Source organism: Eleginops maclovinus, chromosome 6 (genome assembly GCF_036324505.1).
Source record: "Eleginops maclovinus isolate JMC-PN-2008 ecotype Puerto Natales chromosome 6, JC_Emac_rtc_rv5, whole genome shotgun sequence".
Lineage (NCBI taxonomy): Eukaryota > Metazoa > Chordata > Actinopteri > Perciformes > Eleginopidae > Eleginops > Eleginops maclovinus.
In genome coordinates, this window is record NC_086354.1 from 25,577,712 (window position 1) to 25,595,222 (window position 17,511).

At 45.6% G+C, this 17,511-nt stretch overlaps 1 protein-coding gene and 2 gene segments (V, D, J or C); all 3 read right to left on the reverse strand.

Annotated features, from left to right (window-relative positions):
• Positions 1–2,393: 2,393 nt before the first annotated feature.
• Positions 2,394–3,901, reverse strand: LOC134865643 (T cell receptor alpha variable 38-1-like). The segment is given in 3 exon segments: positions 2,394–2,809; positions 3,403–3,533; positions 3,650–3,901. Coding segments are annotated over 3 exon segments (462 nt in total).
• Positions 3,902–5,578: 1,677 nt separating this feature from the next.
• On the reverse strand, positions 5,579–6,301 carry LOC134865645 (T-cell receptor alpha chain V region CTL-F3-like). The segment is given in 2 exon segments: positions 5,579–5,935; positions 6,052–6,301. Coding segments are annotated over 2 exon segments (349 nt in total).
• Positions 6,302–7,850: 1,549 nt separating this feature from the next.
• On the reverse strand, positions 7,851–10,936 carry LOC134865642 (uncharacterized). The gene is made up of 3 exons (XM_063885302.1): positions 8,967–10,936; positions 8,266–8,876; positions 7,851–8,149 (listed from the first exon to the last, which is right to left on the reverse strand). Exons 1-2 carry the CDS (start codon positions 9,385–9,387, stop codon positions 8,524–8,526), a joined length of 774 nt encoding a protein of 257 aa, XP_063741372.1. The 5' UTR covers positions 9,388–10,936; the 3' UTR covers positions 7,851–8,149; positions 8,266–8,523.
• Between the last annotated feature and the right edge of the window lie 6,575 nt (positions 10,937–17,511).

Sequence of the window (17,511 nt, forward strand, 5' to 3'; positions counted from 1 at the left end):
CCTGCCTGTTCACCTCAGACTGACGGCTGATTGGATGACCTCACCCTCAGATGGCCTATCAGCAGCTAAAGCCAGTCATAAAGGAAGCACCCAGGAAGCCTTGTTAGTGTGTGTGTGTGTGTGTGTGTGTGTGTGTGTGTGTGTGTGTGTGTGTGTGTGTGTGTGTGTGTGTGTGTGTGTGTGTGTGTGTGTGTGTGTGTGTGTGTGTGTGTGTGTGTGTGTGTGTGTGTGTGTGTGTGTGTGTGTGTGTGTGTGTGTGTGTGTGTGTGTGTGTGTGTGTGTGTGTGTGTTAAGTCACTGACTACTCTCAAGAGGGCTGGCCTTCAGTGCAGCTCCATCGTGTCTTTGAGAGACGTTCCTTTTAGTCGGAGTGCAAATCCAGATACATGGGTATTAAAACAAAGACCTCCAAGACCACATTTAACCATTCAACAAGTTTCTACAAGGGGGGGGGGGGCCTACCCCGAGGATGTTCTACAAATTGGTATGAGTGAAAATCCTATCTAGCAGGCTGTGAGGTAGGTCTTCTGCTACCCCTGCCTACGGGTTCACCCTGGAGGGGGCACGGCAGACAATGCTTGGAGGTGACTGGTGTCACAGATATGCAGCATCTCTCTGAGAACACACAGAAACATGAGCTGTGGAGGATCCACACGGGTAGCTGCTGGAGGTCTTTTGGGAGGGGGAACATTGCCCCTCCACTGGATGAGGGATACAGGCTAGCTGTTCGTCGCCACAATGGTGAGGTGAGCCAGAACCGCCACGTCCTCAACCGGCTGTTCCAGTGTGTGAAATTCTGCGGGGTGTTTGAGCTGGCTTTGCGAGGCAAAGATGAAACTGAGGGCTCCACCAACCCTGGCATCTTTCTCGGACTGCTCGACTTCGTGGCTCAGTTAGATGAAGCTGTTGATGAGCATCTGAAACAGGCTACGGTGTTCAGTCAGTGAATACCTGAATGCTGCCCCTGTCTTTATGTGGTTCTGAACATATCTGTTGGCCTGTTGATCAGTTTTACATCATTGGATTCATGTAAATAATGAATATAATAAGTAGAATCATTTCTTGGACCCACACCATTTCTGCTTCTAGAGGCTCCTGATGCAGCTTTGCTCCACAGCTGTCCAGCTGTCCCTTCTGGAGCGAGAGGGGTCTCTGTCTGAGTTCATCTTCTAACCACTAATGGATATGGGCTTTCTTAATGTACCTATTGAATGGGCCACCTTAATCATTATCAGAAAAAAACTGCCCCCCCTGAGATTTTTTACAGGAGCCGCCACTGTTCACAATTATTATTCTGACTCCTTTATTGTGATTGTGTAATGTCGGACCTTTCGCCATCAGTGAGGAAGAGGCTCAAAAAGTCGAGCAGCTCATCCAACCTCAAGCTTGTGATGCAGACATCTCTGGGCCTTTTTCCCCTGAACCAAGATTAGAAAGTATGTGTTATATTATATATACATTTTACTGTGTAATACATGTTTACATATACTGTATATTTAGGAAGTGCAAGATAAGACAAGCGCAAGCTTCAGGCGGGGGCCGATTCAAAATGGACCATGGGCCGCATTGGGTCCCCGGGCCATAGTTTGGACACCCCTGACTTTGACCGTCAGGGGATAGCTTACTTCTTTCGTCCGTCCGTCCGTCCGTCCGTCTGTCTGTCTGTGTACTCTCATGTTCCAAATAACCCAGCTTCCCCAAAATGTATTTTTGGTGTCTGTCTACGCCGGGATCCAGAGTTGGGCTGTGGCTGGTGCTGTGTTCCTGGATCCTGGATTCTGAGTCCTGGATTCTGAGCCCTGGTTCCTGAGTCCTGGATTCTGAGCCCTGGATCCTGAGTCCTGGATTCTGAGTCCTGGATCCAGAGTCAGGGTCCTGAGTCAGGGTCCTGAGTCCTGGCTGTACCTCTCTCTGCGGTCCTGGCTGATGCTCACCTCACTGCTTCTCTGATGTCTCCGTCAGGATTGCTGACCTCCACCTGGATCCATCCGGTCTGTGGACCCCCTCCAGCCTCTAGACCCCCTCCAGCAGCTTCTGGACCCCCTCCAGCTTCTGCACCCCCTCAATCCTCTGGACCCCCTCTGTTGTGAATGTATTATCTCTGTAATTTACACATCTACTGCACATCTGTCCGTCCTGGGGGAGGGGTCCTTGTGTGTTACTCTGTTTCCCCCGTTAACTGGGGGGTACCTGGTCTGATGTGAGTGTCCGAGGACAGAGGGGGTCGTCTTCCTGAAACTGAAACAGATGTTGGTGTAGATAAATAACTTTGATTGATTGTAGGATTTTCTGAATATTCCTTCGTCACTAGACATCTCAAAGATCCTGAACACCACAGCACATCGACAGAGACACTGGGTTTTTACTTCAGGCGACTTTATTTTAACCTGAGACCAAACGGATTGAGTCAAACATCAGAACCTGTGGATGTGAATCAGAGGCAGTACATTTGTTTGTATGGTAGTGGAGAATTGTTCATTGATGTTCAATTATAAAGCAGGTAAATCACATTACTGTATCATCACAACCTATGGAGTCTATCAGAGAGAGGCTCCCTCTGGGGGAGGATGAGCAGTATTGTGTTGTCTTTGCTCCAAAGGTTTTTGTACAGAGTGTTGGTGTTTCCTGTCACTGTGGGCCTCAGAGCACAGTAGTACACAGCAGAGTCAGACAGCTGAAGCTTCTGGATCTTCAGAGGAACGGATCTTAAGCTTGAATCCAGTGTGGAAGAGAATCTGTCCTCCTCCTCTGTTTTCCCCGTGCCGATCTTAAAGCGGCTCAGGATGAATGTGGGGCTGCTGCTCCCGTGCTGTTTGTACCAGAAGAGATAGTCATTTGATGAAGTGCTGTTATAGTGACAGCCAAGTGTGACTGCCTCTCCTTCAGTGGCGGTCTCTTCTGCTGCAGGTTGCAGCACGTTGTCTCTCTGGGCTCTGCATTCTGTAAAACAGAAACAAACAGTATCAGAGTTAAAGAACCGTCTCAATGTTGGACTGATATCAAAGAGACAGAGTTCATACCAAGACTCATAGCAGCCAGCAACACTGAGACAAGCAGAAGCATCATATCTGCATGATGAGAAACTCTGAGCTACAGCGAGCAGAAAGAGGACTGATAAACTCAGCTGAGTCTGACAGAGAGAGGCTCCCTCTGGGGGAGGATGAGCAGTATTGTGTTGTCTTTGCTCCAAAGGTTTTTGTACAGAGTGTTGGTGTTTCCTGTCACTGTGGGCCTCAGAGCACAGTAGTACACAGCAGAGTCTGTCACTGCAGCAGAGGAGATCTGCAGAGGAACTGATGTCTTGTTGATTGAAGCATCAAATCTGTCTTTCTGGAACTCTGGAGCATTATCTTCTGTTCCATAGGAGTCACGTCTCAAAATATACAAAGGCAGGCCATTGACTTCTTGTTTGTACCAGAACAGATAGTAATTTCTGTCAGAGGTCTTAAATGTGCAGTCAAGTGTAAGTGTGTCTCCTTCAGCAGCGCTCACTTCTCCTGCTGGCTGGGTCACTGTGTCTTGTCCTTTACACTCTGGGGAAGAAGAGACCATGCAGAGGAAGAGATGAATCAATAAAGATGATGGATTAAAGGAGAACAATCAGTAGCTTTAAACAGTTACCAGAAACATGTTGTAGTTTCTATCTTACCAAAGGAGAGAGCAGCAAGAATAATCCACAGCCAATGTTCCATCTCTACAACAAGGTTTAAATCAGCAGCAGGAAGTAGCTGATGCTCAGCATTCAGGGTGAGGATTGTTCTCTTCACAGCAGCACTTATTATTGACTGAATGGTTGAACACAGTGCAGAAGTCGTGCACCGCCTACTTGATGATGTGGCCCTCTAGTGGAGGTGAACAGCTCAGTACACCAGTGTGGAGAAAAGGCTTCCAGCAGCTTGTCAGTGTGTCAGCTGGTGTTTTTGTACAGAGTGTTGGTGTTTCCTGTCACTGTGGGCCTCACAGCACAGTAGTACACAGCAGAGTCTGTCACTGCAGCAGAGGAGATCTGCAGATCGATGTTCCTTCCTTCAGACAGTTTAGAAGAGAACCTTTTGTCTGATTTCAGAGAGTCTGCTAGTCTTGTAGAAGTTGTAGAGATGTAGAGAATAGACTCTGGTGGTTCTCCTGGATATTGTCGATACCAGTAGAAATATTCACTAGCTGTTATAGTTTTGGAGTATCTGTAGGACAGAGTAACAGTGCTGCCTTCTGACCTGAACTCTTCTGTCTGTAATGGAGAGAGATCTTCACCGCTGACGCCTGAAGAGAGGAGTAATTCAACAGACTCAGTTAATAGATCACCTTTTATCAACATTAGAAGTTAGTGTCTTCCTGCAGAATGTTACGTACCTCTTAGAATGGAGACTAACAGAAGGGAATGTAAACAATAGTCTAATGACAGCATGATGATGAAGGTGATGATGATGATGGTCTGTGTTGATCTCTGGTGATGATGATGATGGTCTGTGTTGATCTCTGGTGATGATGATGATGGTCTGTGTTGATCTCTGGTGATGATGATGGTCTGTGTTGATCTCTGGTGATGATGATGGTCTGTGTTGATCTCTGGTGATGATGATGGTCTGTGTTGATCTCTGGTGATGATGATGATGGTCTGTGTTGATCTCTGGTGATGATGATGGTCTGTGTTGATCTCTGGTGATGATGATGATGGTCTGTGTTGATCTCTGGTGAATATGGAAGTTCCTCTCTCTTCTGTAGTTCAGGAACATCTTAGCTCCTCCCTGAATCTCTCTGTCTCCTCTCAGATCTGTACTTCTCTTCTCTCACTTCCTCCTGGTGATCATGTTACCACGTGTGTGTCGTCTGCATAGCTGTGGTAACTGATTTCATTGTTATCCATTATCTGAGCCAGTGGTAGCATGTAGATGTTAAAGACAAGAGGCCCCAGGATGGAGCCTTGAGGAACCCCACAGGTCAGATGAGTTAACTCACTTGTGGAGTTACCTGTAGAAACAGAGTTCCCCTCTCCTTTATGGAGGATTCAGACCAATGAAAGTCCCCCACAGTTCTCCAGTGGGTCTAGTAATGTGTTGTGGTCCACAGAGTCAAATGCAGCGCTGAGATCTGATAACACTGACACTGAGATTCTGCCACGGTCTGTGTTTCAGTGGATGTCATTAAAGCCCTGAACAAGAGCAGTCTCAGTGCTGTGGTGACTGGAACACATCCAAACAGTTATTAAGTGCCAATGAAGACTTTTAACTGTTGGAAACAACTTTTCAATTCTTTTACTCGGCCTTTAAATGTTCATTAGTGAAGCGCCTGGGTTGTTCTTTAAGAGTGGTTTGATGACTGCAGGTTTCAGAGCCTGTGGGAATAAATCTGAGAGAGGAGAAGTGTTTAAGGTGGAGTTCCATCAGGACTCTGGAACATGGTGGAATACACTGATTGAAGATGATCAGGATAAATGTGTGAGATGAAGTCAAGCAACGTGGTGTTGAAGCATCACATAAAGGAGGCCTCTCTGCAGGAGGTTCAGTTGTTTGAACATTAGCTGTGTTGTTTCCCTAAAGTCTGACAGAGAGAGGCTCCCTCTGGGGGAGGATGAGCAGTATTGTGTTGTCTTTGCTCCAAAGGTTTTTGTACAGAGTGTTGGTGTTTCCTGTCACTGTGGGCTCAGAGCACAGTAGTACACAGCAGAGTCTGTCACTGCAGCAGAGGAGATCTGCAGAGGAACTGATGTCTTGTTGATTGAAGCATCAAATCTGTCTTTCTGGAACTCTGGAGCATTATCTCAATTCCTGAGACTCTCTTCAGCATGTACTTTGGGTAACCATTGACTTCTTGTTTGTACCAGAACAGAGAGGGAGATTGTCACTGGTCTTAAATGTGCAGTCAAGTGTAAGTGTGTCTCCTTCAGCAGCGCTCACTTCTCCTGCTGGCTGGGTCACTGTGTCTTGTCCTTTACACTCTGGGGAAGAAGAGACCATGCAGAGGAAGAGATGAATCAATAAAGATGATGGATTAAAGGAGAACAATCAGTAGCTTTAAACAGTTACCAGAAACATGTTGTAGTTTCTATCTTACCAAAGGAGAGAGCAGCAAGAATAATCCACAGCCAATGTTCCATCTCTACAACAAGGTTTAAATCAGCAGCAGGAAGTAGCTGATGCTCAGCATTCAGGGTGAGGATTGTTCTCTTCACAGCAGCACTTATTATTGACTGAATGGTTGAACACAGTGCAGAAGTCGTGCACCGCCTACTTGATGATGTGGCCCTCTAGTGGAGGTGAACAGCTCAGTACACCAGTGTGGAGAAAAGGCTTCCAGCAGCTTGTCAGTGTGTCAGCTGGTGTTTTTGTACAGAGTGTTGGTGTTTCCTGTCACTGTGGGCCTCACAGCACAGTAGTACACAGCAGAGTCTGTCACTGCAGCAGAGGAGATCTGCAGATCCACTCGTTTCTTTGTTTTATCAATCTGAGCTGAGAAGTCAGGATCAGTGGAATGGATCTGTCCTGCCTCTGTGATGTAGAGCAGGAACTCTGGTCTGGATCTCTGGTACTGTCGGTACCACAGGATACCGTAGATAGCCCCCTCATATGTGCAGGTCAGGCTGATGTGTCTGCCCTCTGCAACATGTTCTTCACTTCTTTCTGGCGTTATGCTGTTCGTGGAGCCCAGGGCTGCAGGAGGACAGTTATTCATGTCAGTTAGTCTGCAGGAGATTTAACATCAGGACACTCAATGGAGGGTCTTCAGGTTCCTGCCATCGTTGATCTTTTTCAGATAAAGCATGACCAAATGTCTTCATATATCACAACCATTGCTGCCTTACACAATCAAAGCTCCAGGTATGAAAGGTCTGGTTAATACAGCGGGTTGAATGAGACTGAATCTCTGGTCCAACACTCACCTATGAGGAGAGAGAAGAGTGAACAGAGGTGAAGCAACATGTCTTTGGAGAGGAAGAACAGACAGCAGATGAGCAGAGTTGTTCTCCTGCAGAAGTGAAGCAGCAAACAGCCTCTCTGCTGCTCAGCCCTTCTCCTCAACATCAGATGATGGTGCTTTTAGTTCCTCATCTCACTAATCATCTCAATGGGTGAGATAAACATCAGTGGGCGGGGCCATAGAATCACCTCATGCTGGTTTCAAACCATCAACCTTCAGGGGCCGCATAAAAGTACACATCAAAACATGAATGATATAAAACACAAATCTCCAAAGAAACAAAACACACACCTTTAATCAAATGAACATTCAAACCAAAACAAATAGAAATAGAATTAAAGGAAAAACTCAGAGAAACAGAAAACATAGAAACAACAGCCCCCCCCCCCCCCCCCAATGAAACCCCCACTGAACTCCAACAACAGACCAAACTTCAGTGAGCCTTCATTTGGGAGCTTCTTGTTACTCTTTACGGATGCTTGTGTCAGACTCTCATCTCATCCTGAGTCAGGACAGGAACTCTGAACTTGGACCTGTGGACCTGAACTCTCTAAAGGCTACCTTCCTAAATCTGCTCCTCACCCTCTAACCCTAATGGAAGCTATTCTGTCCACATTGGGGAGTGTCATTGTACCTTGGGGTCAGTAATTACTAATGAGTATACTCATTGATTTCATTGGATTTATAGCCTGGAAACAAAACGGACTAACAGAAGCAGTGTGTGTGTCAGGAGCAACATCTTTGGTTCAGTATACGTCTGGTACTGAGTCCTCTGTCAGGTAGTGTGAACCAGGTTCAGTTGTTTGAACATTAGCTGTGTTGTTTCCCTAAAGTCTGACAGAGAGAGGCTCCCTCTGGGGGAGGATGAGCAGTATTGTGTTGTCTTTGCTCCAAAGGTTTTTGTACAGAGTGTTGGTGTTTCCTGTCACTGTGGGCCTCAGAGCACAGTAGTACACAGCAGAGTCTGTCACTGCAGCAGAGGAGATCTGCAGAGGAACTGATGTCTTGTTGATTGAAGCATCAAACCTGTCTTTCTGGAACTCTGGAGCATTATCTTCACTTTCCTGAGAATCTCTTCAGCATGTACTTTGGGTAACCATTGACTTCTTGTTTGTACCAGAACAGATAGGGATGGTCAGTAGGCTCTTAAATGTGCAGTCAAGTGTAAGTGTGTCTCCTTCAGCAGCGCTCACTTCTCCTGCTGGCTGGGTCACTGTGTCTTGTCCTTTACACTCTGGGGAAGAAGAGACCATGCAGAGGAAGAGATGAATCAATAAAGATGATGGATTAAAGGAGAACAATCAGTAGCTTTAAACAGTTACCAGAAACATGTTGTAGTTTCTATCTTACCAAAGGAGAGAGCAGCAAGAATAATCCACAGCCAATGTTCCATCTCTACAACAAGGTTTAAATCAGCAGCAGGAAGTAGCTGATGCTCAGCATTCAGGGTGAGGATTGTTCTCTTCACAGCAGCACTTATTATTGACTGAATGGTTGAACACAGTGCAGAAGTCGTGCACCGCCTACTTGATGATGTGGCCCTCTAGTGGAGGTGAACAGCTCAGTACACCAGTGTGGAGAAAAGGCTTCCAGCAGCTTGTCAGTGTGTCAGCTGGTGTTTTTGTACAGAGTGTTGGTGTTTCCTGTCACTGTGGGCTGCACAGCACAGTAGTACACAGCAGAGTCTGTCACTGCAGCAGAGGAGATCTGCAGATCGATGTTCCTTCCTTCAGACAGTTTAGAAGAGAACCTTTTGTCTGATTTCAGAGAGTCTGCTAGTCTTGTAGAAGTTGTAGAGATGTAGAGAATAGACTCTGGTGGTTCTCCTGGATATTGTCGATACCAGTAGAAATATTCATTAGCTGTTATAGTTTTGGAGTATCTGTAGGACAGAGTAACAGTGCTGCCTTCTGACCTGAACTCTTCTGTCTGTAATGGAGAGAGATCTTCACCGCTGACGCCTGAAGAGAGGAGTAATTCAACAGACTCAGTTAATAGATCACCTTTTATCAACATTAGAAGTTAGTGTCTTCCTGCAGAATGTTACGTACCTCTTAGAATGGAGACTAACAGAAGGGAATGTAAACAATAGTCTAATGACAGCATGATGATGAAGGTGATGATGATGATGGTCTGTGTTGATCTCTGGTGAAGATGATGATGGTCTGTGTTGATCTCTGGTGATGATGATGATGGTCTGTGTTGATCTCTGGTGATGATGATGATGGTCTGTGTTGATCTCTGGTGATGATGATGATGGTCTGTGTTGATCTCTGGTGATGATGATGATGGTCTGTGTTGATCTCTGGTGATGATGATGATGGTCTGTGTTGATCTCTGGTGATGATGATGGTCTGTGTTGATCTCTGGTGATGATGATGATGGTCTGTGTTGATCTCTGATGATGATGATGGTCTGTGTTGATCTCTGGTGAATATGGAAGTTCCTCTCTCTTCTGTAGTTCAGGAACATCTTAGCTCCTCCCTGAATCTCTCTGTCTCCTCTCAGATCTGTACTTCTCTTCTCTCACTTCCTCCTGGTGATCAGACTGCTAGCAGCATGTTGTACCAGCTGCAGGTGTTTCATTGTTTTCTGAATATTCCTTCATCACTCCACATTATAAAGGTCCTGAACACCACAACAACACAAGCTGCTGTTCCAATTGAAGCTACGATCACATTGTGCTTGGAGATAAACTGAATCCAGTTACAAAGTGAGAGGACCTAGGATTGAACCCTGTGGAACACCACATGAAACCACAGACAGATTGTGAAGAGTGACGCAGCAAAGAGTCTTCTTCAGCTGATGGCTTGATGGCCTCATGTAGCAAGGATGAGTAAAAGCACACACAACATTTGTTGTGTTATTCCAAAATACAATTAGAGGTTATGTAGGACACATTTCCATAATTGATATCACTTGATAAGTTTCGACTAGATCAACAGCATGAGATTGTGTGGTGTGTACTATTTATTGAAGTGGAGTGTGTAACTCCTGCAGGTCGGGTTTGCAGCAGTGTGGTGTGGCTGATTGAAGCATAGTCTGTAGACCTTATTGGGAGTGTGTGACACTGTGGCTTGGTTCCTTATTTCTCCTTTTAGCATTTAAAGTACCAGTTTATGTAAGGAATAGTTTGTTTGAAAATGTTCATTTATTTCTGCATCACCTTGAAATGAAGAAGAATATTTTATTTTTCAATCGCATCTGGACATAGCTTTTAGTCTCAACAATCGCATATTCCTTTATCAGCCCAGGAGTGAATCCCAGAGGAAAGAATCAAACTAATGGATATCGTGGTCACAACCACGTGTGTGTCGTCTGCATAGCTGTGGTAACTGATTTCATTGTTATCCATTATCTGAGCCAGTGGTAGCATGTAGATGTTAAAGACAAGAGGCCCCAGGATGGAGCCTTGAGGAACCCCACAGGTCAGATGAGTTAACTCACTTGTGGAGTTACCTGTAGAAACAGAGTTCCCCTCTCCTTTATGGAGGATTCAGACCAATGAAAGTCCCCCACAGTTCTCCAGTGGGTCTAGTAATGTGTTGTGGTCCACAGAGTCAAATGCAGCGCTGAGATCTGATAACACTGACACTGAGATTCTGCCACGGTCTGTGTTTCAGTGGATGTCATTAAAGCCCTGAACAAGAGCAGTCTCAGTGCTGTGGTGACTGGAACACATCCAAACAGTTATTAAGTGCCAATGAAGACTTTTAACTGTTGGAAACAACTTTTCAATTCTTTTACTCGGCCTTTAAATGTTCATTAGTGAAGCGCCTGGGTTGTTCTTTAAGAGTGGTTTGATGACTGCAGGTTTCAGAGCCTGTGGGAATAAATCTGAGAGAGGAGAAGTGTTTAAGGTGGAGTTCCATCAGGACTCTGGAACATGGTGGAATACACTGATTGAAGATGATCAGGATAAATGTGTGAGATGAAGTCAAGCAACGTGGTGTTGAAGCATCACATAAAGGAGGCCTCTCTGCAGGAGGTTCAGTTGTTTGAACATTAGCTGTGTTGTTTCCCTAAAGTCTGACAGAGAGAGGCTCCCTCTGGGGGAGGATGAGCAGTATTGTGTTGTCTTTGCTCCAAAGGTTTTTGTACAGAGTGTTGGTGTTTCCTGTCACTGTGGGCCTCAGAGCACAGTAGTACACAGCAGAGTCTGTCACTGCAGCAGAGGAGATCTGCAGAGGAACTGATGTCTTGTTGATTGAAGCATCAAATCTGTCTTTCTGGAACTCTGGAGCATTATCTCCAATTCCTGAGACTCTCTTCAGCATGTACTTTGGGTAACCATTGACTTCTTGTTTGTACCAGAACAGATAGGGAGTTCGGCAGAGGTCTTAAATGTGCAGTCAAGTGTAAGTGTGTCTCCTTCAGCAGCGCTCACTTCTCCTGCTGGCTGGGTCACTGTGTCTTGTCCTTTACACTCTGGGGAAGAAGAGACCATGCAGAGGAAGAGATGAATCAATAAAGATGATGGATTAAAGGAGAACAATCAGTAGCTTTAAACAGTTACCAGAAACATGTTGTAGTTTCTATCTTACCAAAGGAGAGAGCAGCAAGAATAATCCACAGCCAATGTTCCATCTCTACAACAAGGTTTAAATCAGCAGCAGGAAGTAGCTGATGCTCAGCATTCAGGGTGAGGATTGTTCTCTTCACAGCAGCACTTATTATTGACTGAATGGTTGAACACAGTGCAGAAGTCGTGCACCGCCTACTTGATGATGTGGCCCTCTAGTGGAGGTGAACAGCTCAGTACACCAGTGTGGAGAAAAGGCTTCCAGCAGCTTGTCAGTGTGTCAGCTGGTGTTTTTGTACAGAGTGTTGGTGTTTCCTGTCACTGTGGGCCTCACAGCACAGTAGTACACAGCAGAGTCTGTCACTGCAGCAGAGGAGATCTGCAGATCCACTCGTTTCTTTGTTTTATCAATCTGAGCTGAGAAGTCAGGATCAGTGGAATGGATCTGTCCTGCCTCTGTGATGTAGAGCAGGAACTCTGGTCTGGATCTCTGGTACTGTCGGTACCACAGGATACTGTAGATAGCCCCCTCATATGTGCAGGTCAGGCTGATGTGTCTGCCCTCTGCAACATGTTCTTCACTTCTTTCTGGCGTTATGCTGTTCGTGGAGCCCAGGGCTGCAGGAGGACAGTTATTCATGTCAGTTAGTCTGCAGGAGATTTAACATCAGGACACTCAATGGAGGGTCTTCAGGTTCCTGCCATCGTTGATCTTTTTCAGATAAAGCATGACCAAATGTCTTCATATATCACAACCATTGCTGCCTTACACAATCAAAGCTCCAGGTATGAAAGGTCTGGTTAATACAGCGGGTTGAATGAGACTGAATCTCTGGTCCAACACTCACCTATGAGGAGAGAGAAGAGTGAACAGAGGTGAAGCAACATGTCTTTGGAGAGGAAGAACAGACAGCAGATGAGCAGAGTTGTTCTCCTGCAGAAGTGAAGCAGCAAACAGCCTCTCTGCTGCTCAGCCCTTCTCCTCAACATCAGATGATGGTGCTTTTAGTTCCTCATCTCACTAATCATCTCAATGGGTGAGATAAACATCAGTGGGCGGGGCCATAGAATCACCTCATGCTGGTTTCAAACCATCAACCTTCAGGGGCCGCATAAAAGTACACATCAAAACATGAATGATATAAAACACAAATCTCCAAAGAAACAAAACACACACCTTTAATCAAATTCAACTCCCTTTGTTTTTCATCCTGTCCCACCATAAAGGCTGTGTGGACGATTGCTACGAGGCTCAGACTGCTTTTCCAGCTGCCTTCTCCTTTTGTCTCATCACTTTAGTTTTCTTAAATGTACTACACACGTGCACTTAGTATTGTTTTCATTTTCTGCCACAGCATCTAGAAATGCTCAGTAAAGAAAGCTCTCACCAGTCACCTGAAGATGGATTTCTTGACCAACGCTCTGCCTCAGTTCGGCCATTCGTCTCACCCTTTGATTATTGCTAGTTCGTGCTTGACTTAGTCTCTCTTACAGGTCTACCTGCTGTTTGCGATATGGTGGCATATCGTATTGGCCTTTATTGTCTTTGGGGCCCCCTAATATTTGCTTGTAGACCTCAGTTTAAATACAGTTGTATCATGTCCCTATATAACCTCGGGAATATATGTTCACAACGGAGTTCACACAATTGAGATTCTACAACTCTGTCACCGTTTGGGTAGCTTGATTTCACTCGCTAGGGCAGCGCAGTGAGAATACGCACGGTTATGGAAAGAGTCCAAGGCCAGTTCCCCCTCTCTAGGGGTAGATGGGGTTTTGTGTGGGGGGGTGGGCTCCAGACAGGGCAGTCATTTTATTTCTCTTACGTTCTTCTTATCTTTACTATTTGTTCCTTTTTACAAACAAGCTCTTACGTCAACTCATGAAGGTTTTGCAAATCCATGTCTTCAGCTACTGCTCCTATTATAACACTTGGTGTTGTGATCCACTGACCCTAATTATACCATCACATGTGTGCAGCCATCACACACAAGCTCCTCAGTTGGAACGTTAATGGACTCAGCAAGCCAACAGTGCGCCCTAAAGTTCTCTCCTTCCTTACAAGGCATGCAATTGATGTGGCTTTTTGACAAGAGTCTCACTTCACAGATCCAGAGCCCTGCAAGCTGGGAAACAATGGCAGGGTCACATATTCTATCCCTCATGTACCTCTCTTGGAAGGGGTTGGTTATCTTGATAAGGAAAGGGATCTCCTTCCAAGTTGAGAAGGATAAGGGAGGCAGATACATCCTAGTAACAGGATATATTGGAGACCAATTGATTACTATGCTTAACATCTATGGACCAAACCAAGATGACCCCGACTTCTATGCTCACCTTTTTCTTCAGATAACGTGTGATCCATCTGAGCTTATCATAGGAGGGGATTTTAACCTGCTTCTGGATCCAGCTGTCGACAGATCCTCTGGCACCTCTAAACAATGAACATCAGCAGCCAAAACACTCCAAAAAGAACTTCCAGATCTAAATGTACCGGATGTCTGGCGGGAGGGACACAGGTCTCCCCGTGAATATCGTTTCCACTCACATATACACGAAAGCTACTCCGCGTCTATCGTTTGGAAGCCCTTAAAGCCTGAATAAGAGGCACTATTATTAGTTACTCCTCTTGGGAAAAGAAACCATATCAATCCCAGTTAAACTCTTTGGAGAGGGATATTCAAGCACTTGAAGAACAACACTTCCAATCACAAACACAACCCATTTTTGATCAGCTGGCTGCCAAAAAGGCAGGATGTAACGCTCTCACTACACGGGGGGTGGAAAAAGCCACTGCTGGGTTAAAACAGCGTGATCATCAACAGGGGGATAAGGCTGGGAAAATGTTGGCACGGCAGATAAGAAGGGAGGACGCTGCTCGATGCATCCCTGCCATCAGGCAGCTGGATAGGGGGGGGTGGTCCGCAAGCCCTCGCTTATAAACCAAGCCTTCTCAGACTGATGCAAAAAGCTCTGCACCTCACAAGGAGAGAAGACAAATGATATGAATGAGTTTCTAAGTATCCCTATACTAGTGCAAGCAACAAAGGAGGAGCTTGACAGAGAAATAACCGAACAGGAGCAACGAGAAGCTATGGCTGGTTTATCCTCAGGGAACGCTCCAGGACCTGATGGTTTTTCCACAGATTTTTATAAAACATTTGCCAATAAACTAAAAGACCCTCTCTTAGAGATGTTTAATCACTCCATTAATCGCCACCAATTGCCCCAAACCCTTGAGCAAGCCCTTATTATAGTTTTACCAAAACCAGGGAAGGATCCTCCATTTTGCGCCTCATATAGGCCAACTTCACTTTTATCCTCCGAACACAACATTTGAACACAAATATTGGCCACTCGACTGGAGAAAAGAATCCCCTCCCTAATTACTGCAGATCAGACGGGATTCATTCAGAACCGCTCCTTAATAGATACTGTGAGAGGATTCCTAAACACTGTGCACTGTGCCAAATCCGTTGAAGAGCCGGTCATTGCTATTTCAGTCGATGCGGAGAAAGCTTTCGATGGCATAGAGTGCCCCTTTCTCTTTGCGGTTCTACGCAAAATGAATTTCGGCCCAAATATGCTTGGATCGATCCAATGACTTTACCCCAACCCTACTGCCAGGATACAGACTAACATTGATATTTCCCCACCTTTCCCTTTAGCGCGGCACTCGACAGGGCTGCCCCCTCTCACCACTACTTTTCCCTCTGGCAATTGAGCCCTTAGCCATCGCAGTAAGAGCACATCAATCCATCACTGGGGTCACGGGGGGTGAGAGCCATGTCATCTCCATGTATGCGGATGATATCATCTTGTACCTAACTCCATTGGACTCATCCGTGCCTGCCCTCACAGACCTGTTGTCAAAGTTTAGCGAGATATCTGGATACGAGGTCAACGTACAGAAGAGTGTAGCGATGCCCCTCAACTCTCCAGCCGAGGAAATCCCAAGGACCAGTATTCCCTTTCAGTGGACCACTCAATTTGTTACAACTTTAGGATTAAAGATCCCTCACCAATTAGACAGAATATGTTCACTAAATCACGACTCGTTGATTAAGGAGGTGGGAAGGGACCTGGAAAGATGGATGCAGTTGCCAATCTCTCTGATTGGACGAGTGACTTGCATTAAGATGACTGTCCTACCTAAATGCCTTTACCTATTTCAAACCCTTCCCATATTTGTACATGAGAACTATTTCAAGAAGTTAGAGAGAATGATATCAACGTTTATCTGGAGGAAAAAGCCTCCTAGAATTAAGATCAAAACTCTTTACAATACATACCAACACGGGGGGTTGAGGCTCCCCGATTTTCAGCGCTATTATTGGGCGGCCCAGTCCCGGACATTATGGCTGTGGCAGACAGAACTAGCTAACCCTCCTGCTTGGAAGCACTCAGAGCAGTGCATTCGTTAGACGTGCCGCTGGCCGGCATCCCTCTTATTGGGTCATTCCACACTCTGAAGAATGGCACTGATCATCCATTTATTCATCACACAGCTAGAATCTGGTCTGATATCCAGAAACATCTCAATAGTGTCATCATACTTCACAGAAATACCCCCTCCACACCAACCCTGCTCTGCCAGGTGCACTTAGAGGTGGAATAACCGAGATGTGGCACACTCAGGGACTGAAAACATTTGGGGATCTCTACCAGAATAACTTACCTATGACCTTTGAGCAGCTGCGTAGCTCCTTTAGGCTCCCAACTACTCATTTCTTCAAATACTTGCAAGTCAGGCACTTTTTAAGCACACTTCATGGTGAAAGCTCTTCTCCCCTAAAGCCCTTCCCAATTGACAATGTTCTAAAAGGTGTTGAGCCCCCCAGAGGTATCCTGTCCCTAACCTATAACCGCATGCTGGCCCTTACAGAGGTTAAACCCCTGAACAATAGGACCAACTGGGAGCAAGACCTGAACTGCACCTTTGAAGACTTTGAATGGGACTCATTATGTGAAGAGGCCCTGACTTTCTCATCAACTTTTGCAATTCAATATTATTCACAGAACCTACTTTACACCTGAAAGACTTCATAGGATAAAGGAATCAGTTCCAGATGCCCTCGATGTAAGACAGACACAGGCAGTCTAATTCACATGTTCTGGGAATGAAATCAGTTCAAACATTACTGGGGGTCAATATGGGAGACTCTTCAAGAGATTTCTGGGTTTGAGATTCCCCGTACACCCAAACTGGCCTTGTTGGGCGATATCTCTGACATCCCTTCTAACAAAAGGAATAAGGTGCGCCTCATCAAACCGGCCATGATTGCAGGCAGCAAAAGTATTGCTCTATTATGGAAGAGTGCAGAACCCCCTCCTGTGTCCGTGTGGCTTAAAGAAATCTCCTCATACATGATGTCAGAAAAATGTGACCTCAAAAGAAAACCACATCTCCTTAAGAATTCCTGCTGTGGCTTTAGGAAGTACATTGAAGACATCCAACAACCTGTTGTGGGCTGACAGCATGTGAAATACACATGCATAGTCTGGGCAAGGAGCTGAGTGCGTCCTTCTCCTTGTTGACGTTACTGCGTAATGTGGCCCTGTCTGGAGGTAGGGGGGGGGACTGGTCCGAGGGCTTCTCTGTCTTCACATGTCTTTTTGTATTGTAGTTTCCGTATTTGTTTGTATGCATCATTCCTGTAACAGTCTGTTTATGTCAGAATGTTGTTATGTCGCCTTTTCTTACATTGTATTTTACAGCACCTGCATTTGCACTATTTCTCTCCTGTAGCTGTTATGTGAGAAAAACTACAATAAAGAAAGAGTTACAAATAAAGACAAATCTTTACGGATGCTTGTGTCAGACTCTCATCTCATCCTGAGTCAGGACAGGAACTCTGAACTTGGACCTGTGGACCTGAACTCTCTAAAGGCTACCTTCCTAAATCTGCTCCTCACCCTCTAACCCTAATGGAAGCTATTCTGTCCACATTGGGGAGTGTCATTGTACCTTGGGGTCAGTAATTACTAATGAGTATACTCATTGATTTCATTGGATTTCTAGCCTGGAAACAAAACGGACTAACAGAAGCAGTGTGTGTGTCAGGAGCAACATC

What these genes read in the sequence shown, in the direction of transcription:
- LOC134865642 (XM_063885302.1), bottom strand. Translation starts at nt 9,387, where the DNA reads ATGTTCCTGAACTACAGAAGAGAGAGGAACTTCCATATTCACCAGAGA. An exon ending in GTTAGTCTCCATTCTAAGAG is followed by an intron (nt 8,877 to 8,966) that starts GTACGTAACATT and finishes TCCTCTCTTCAG; the next exon opens with GCGTCAGCGGTGAAGATCTC.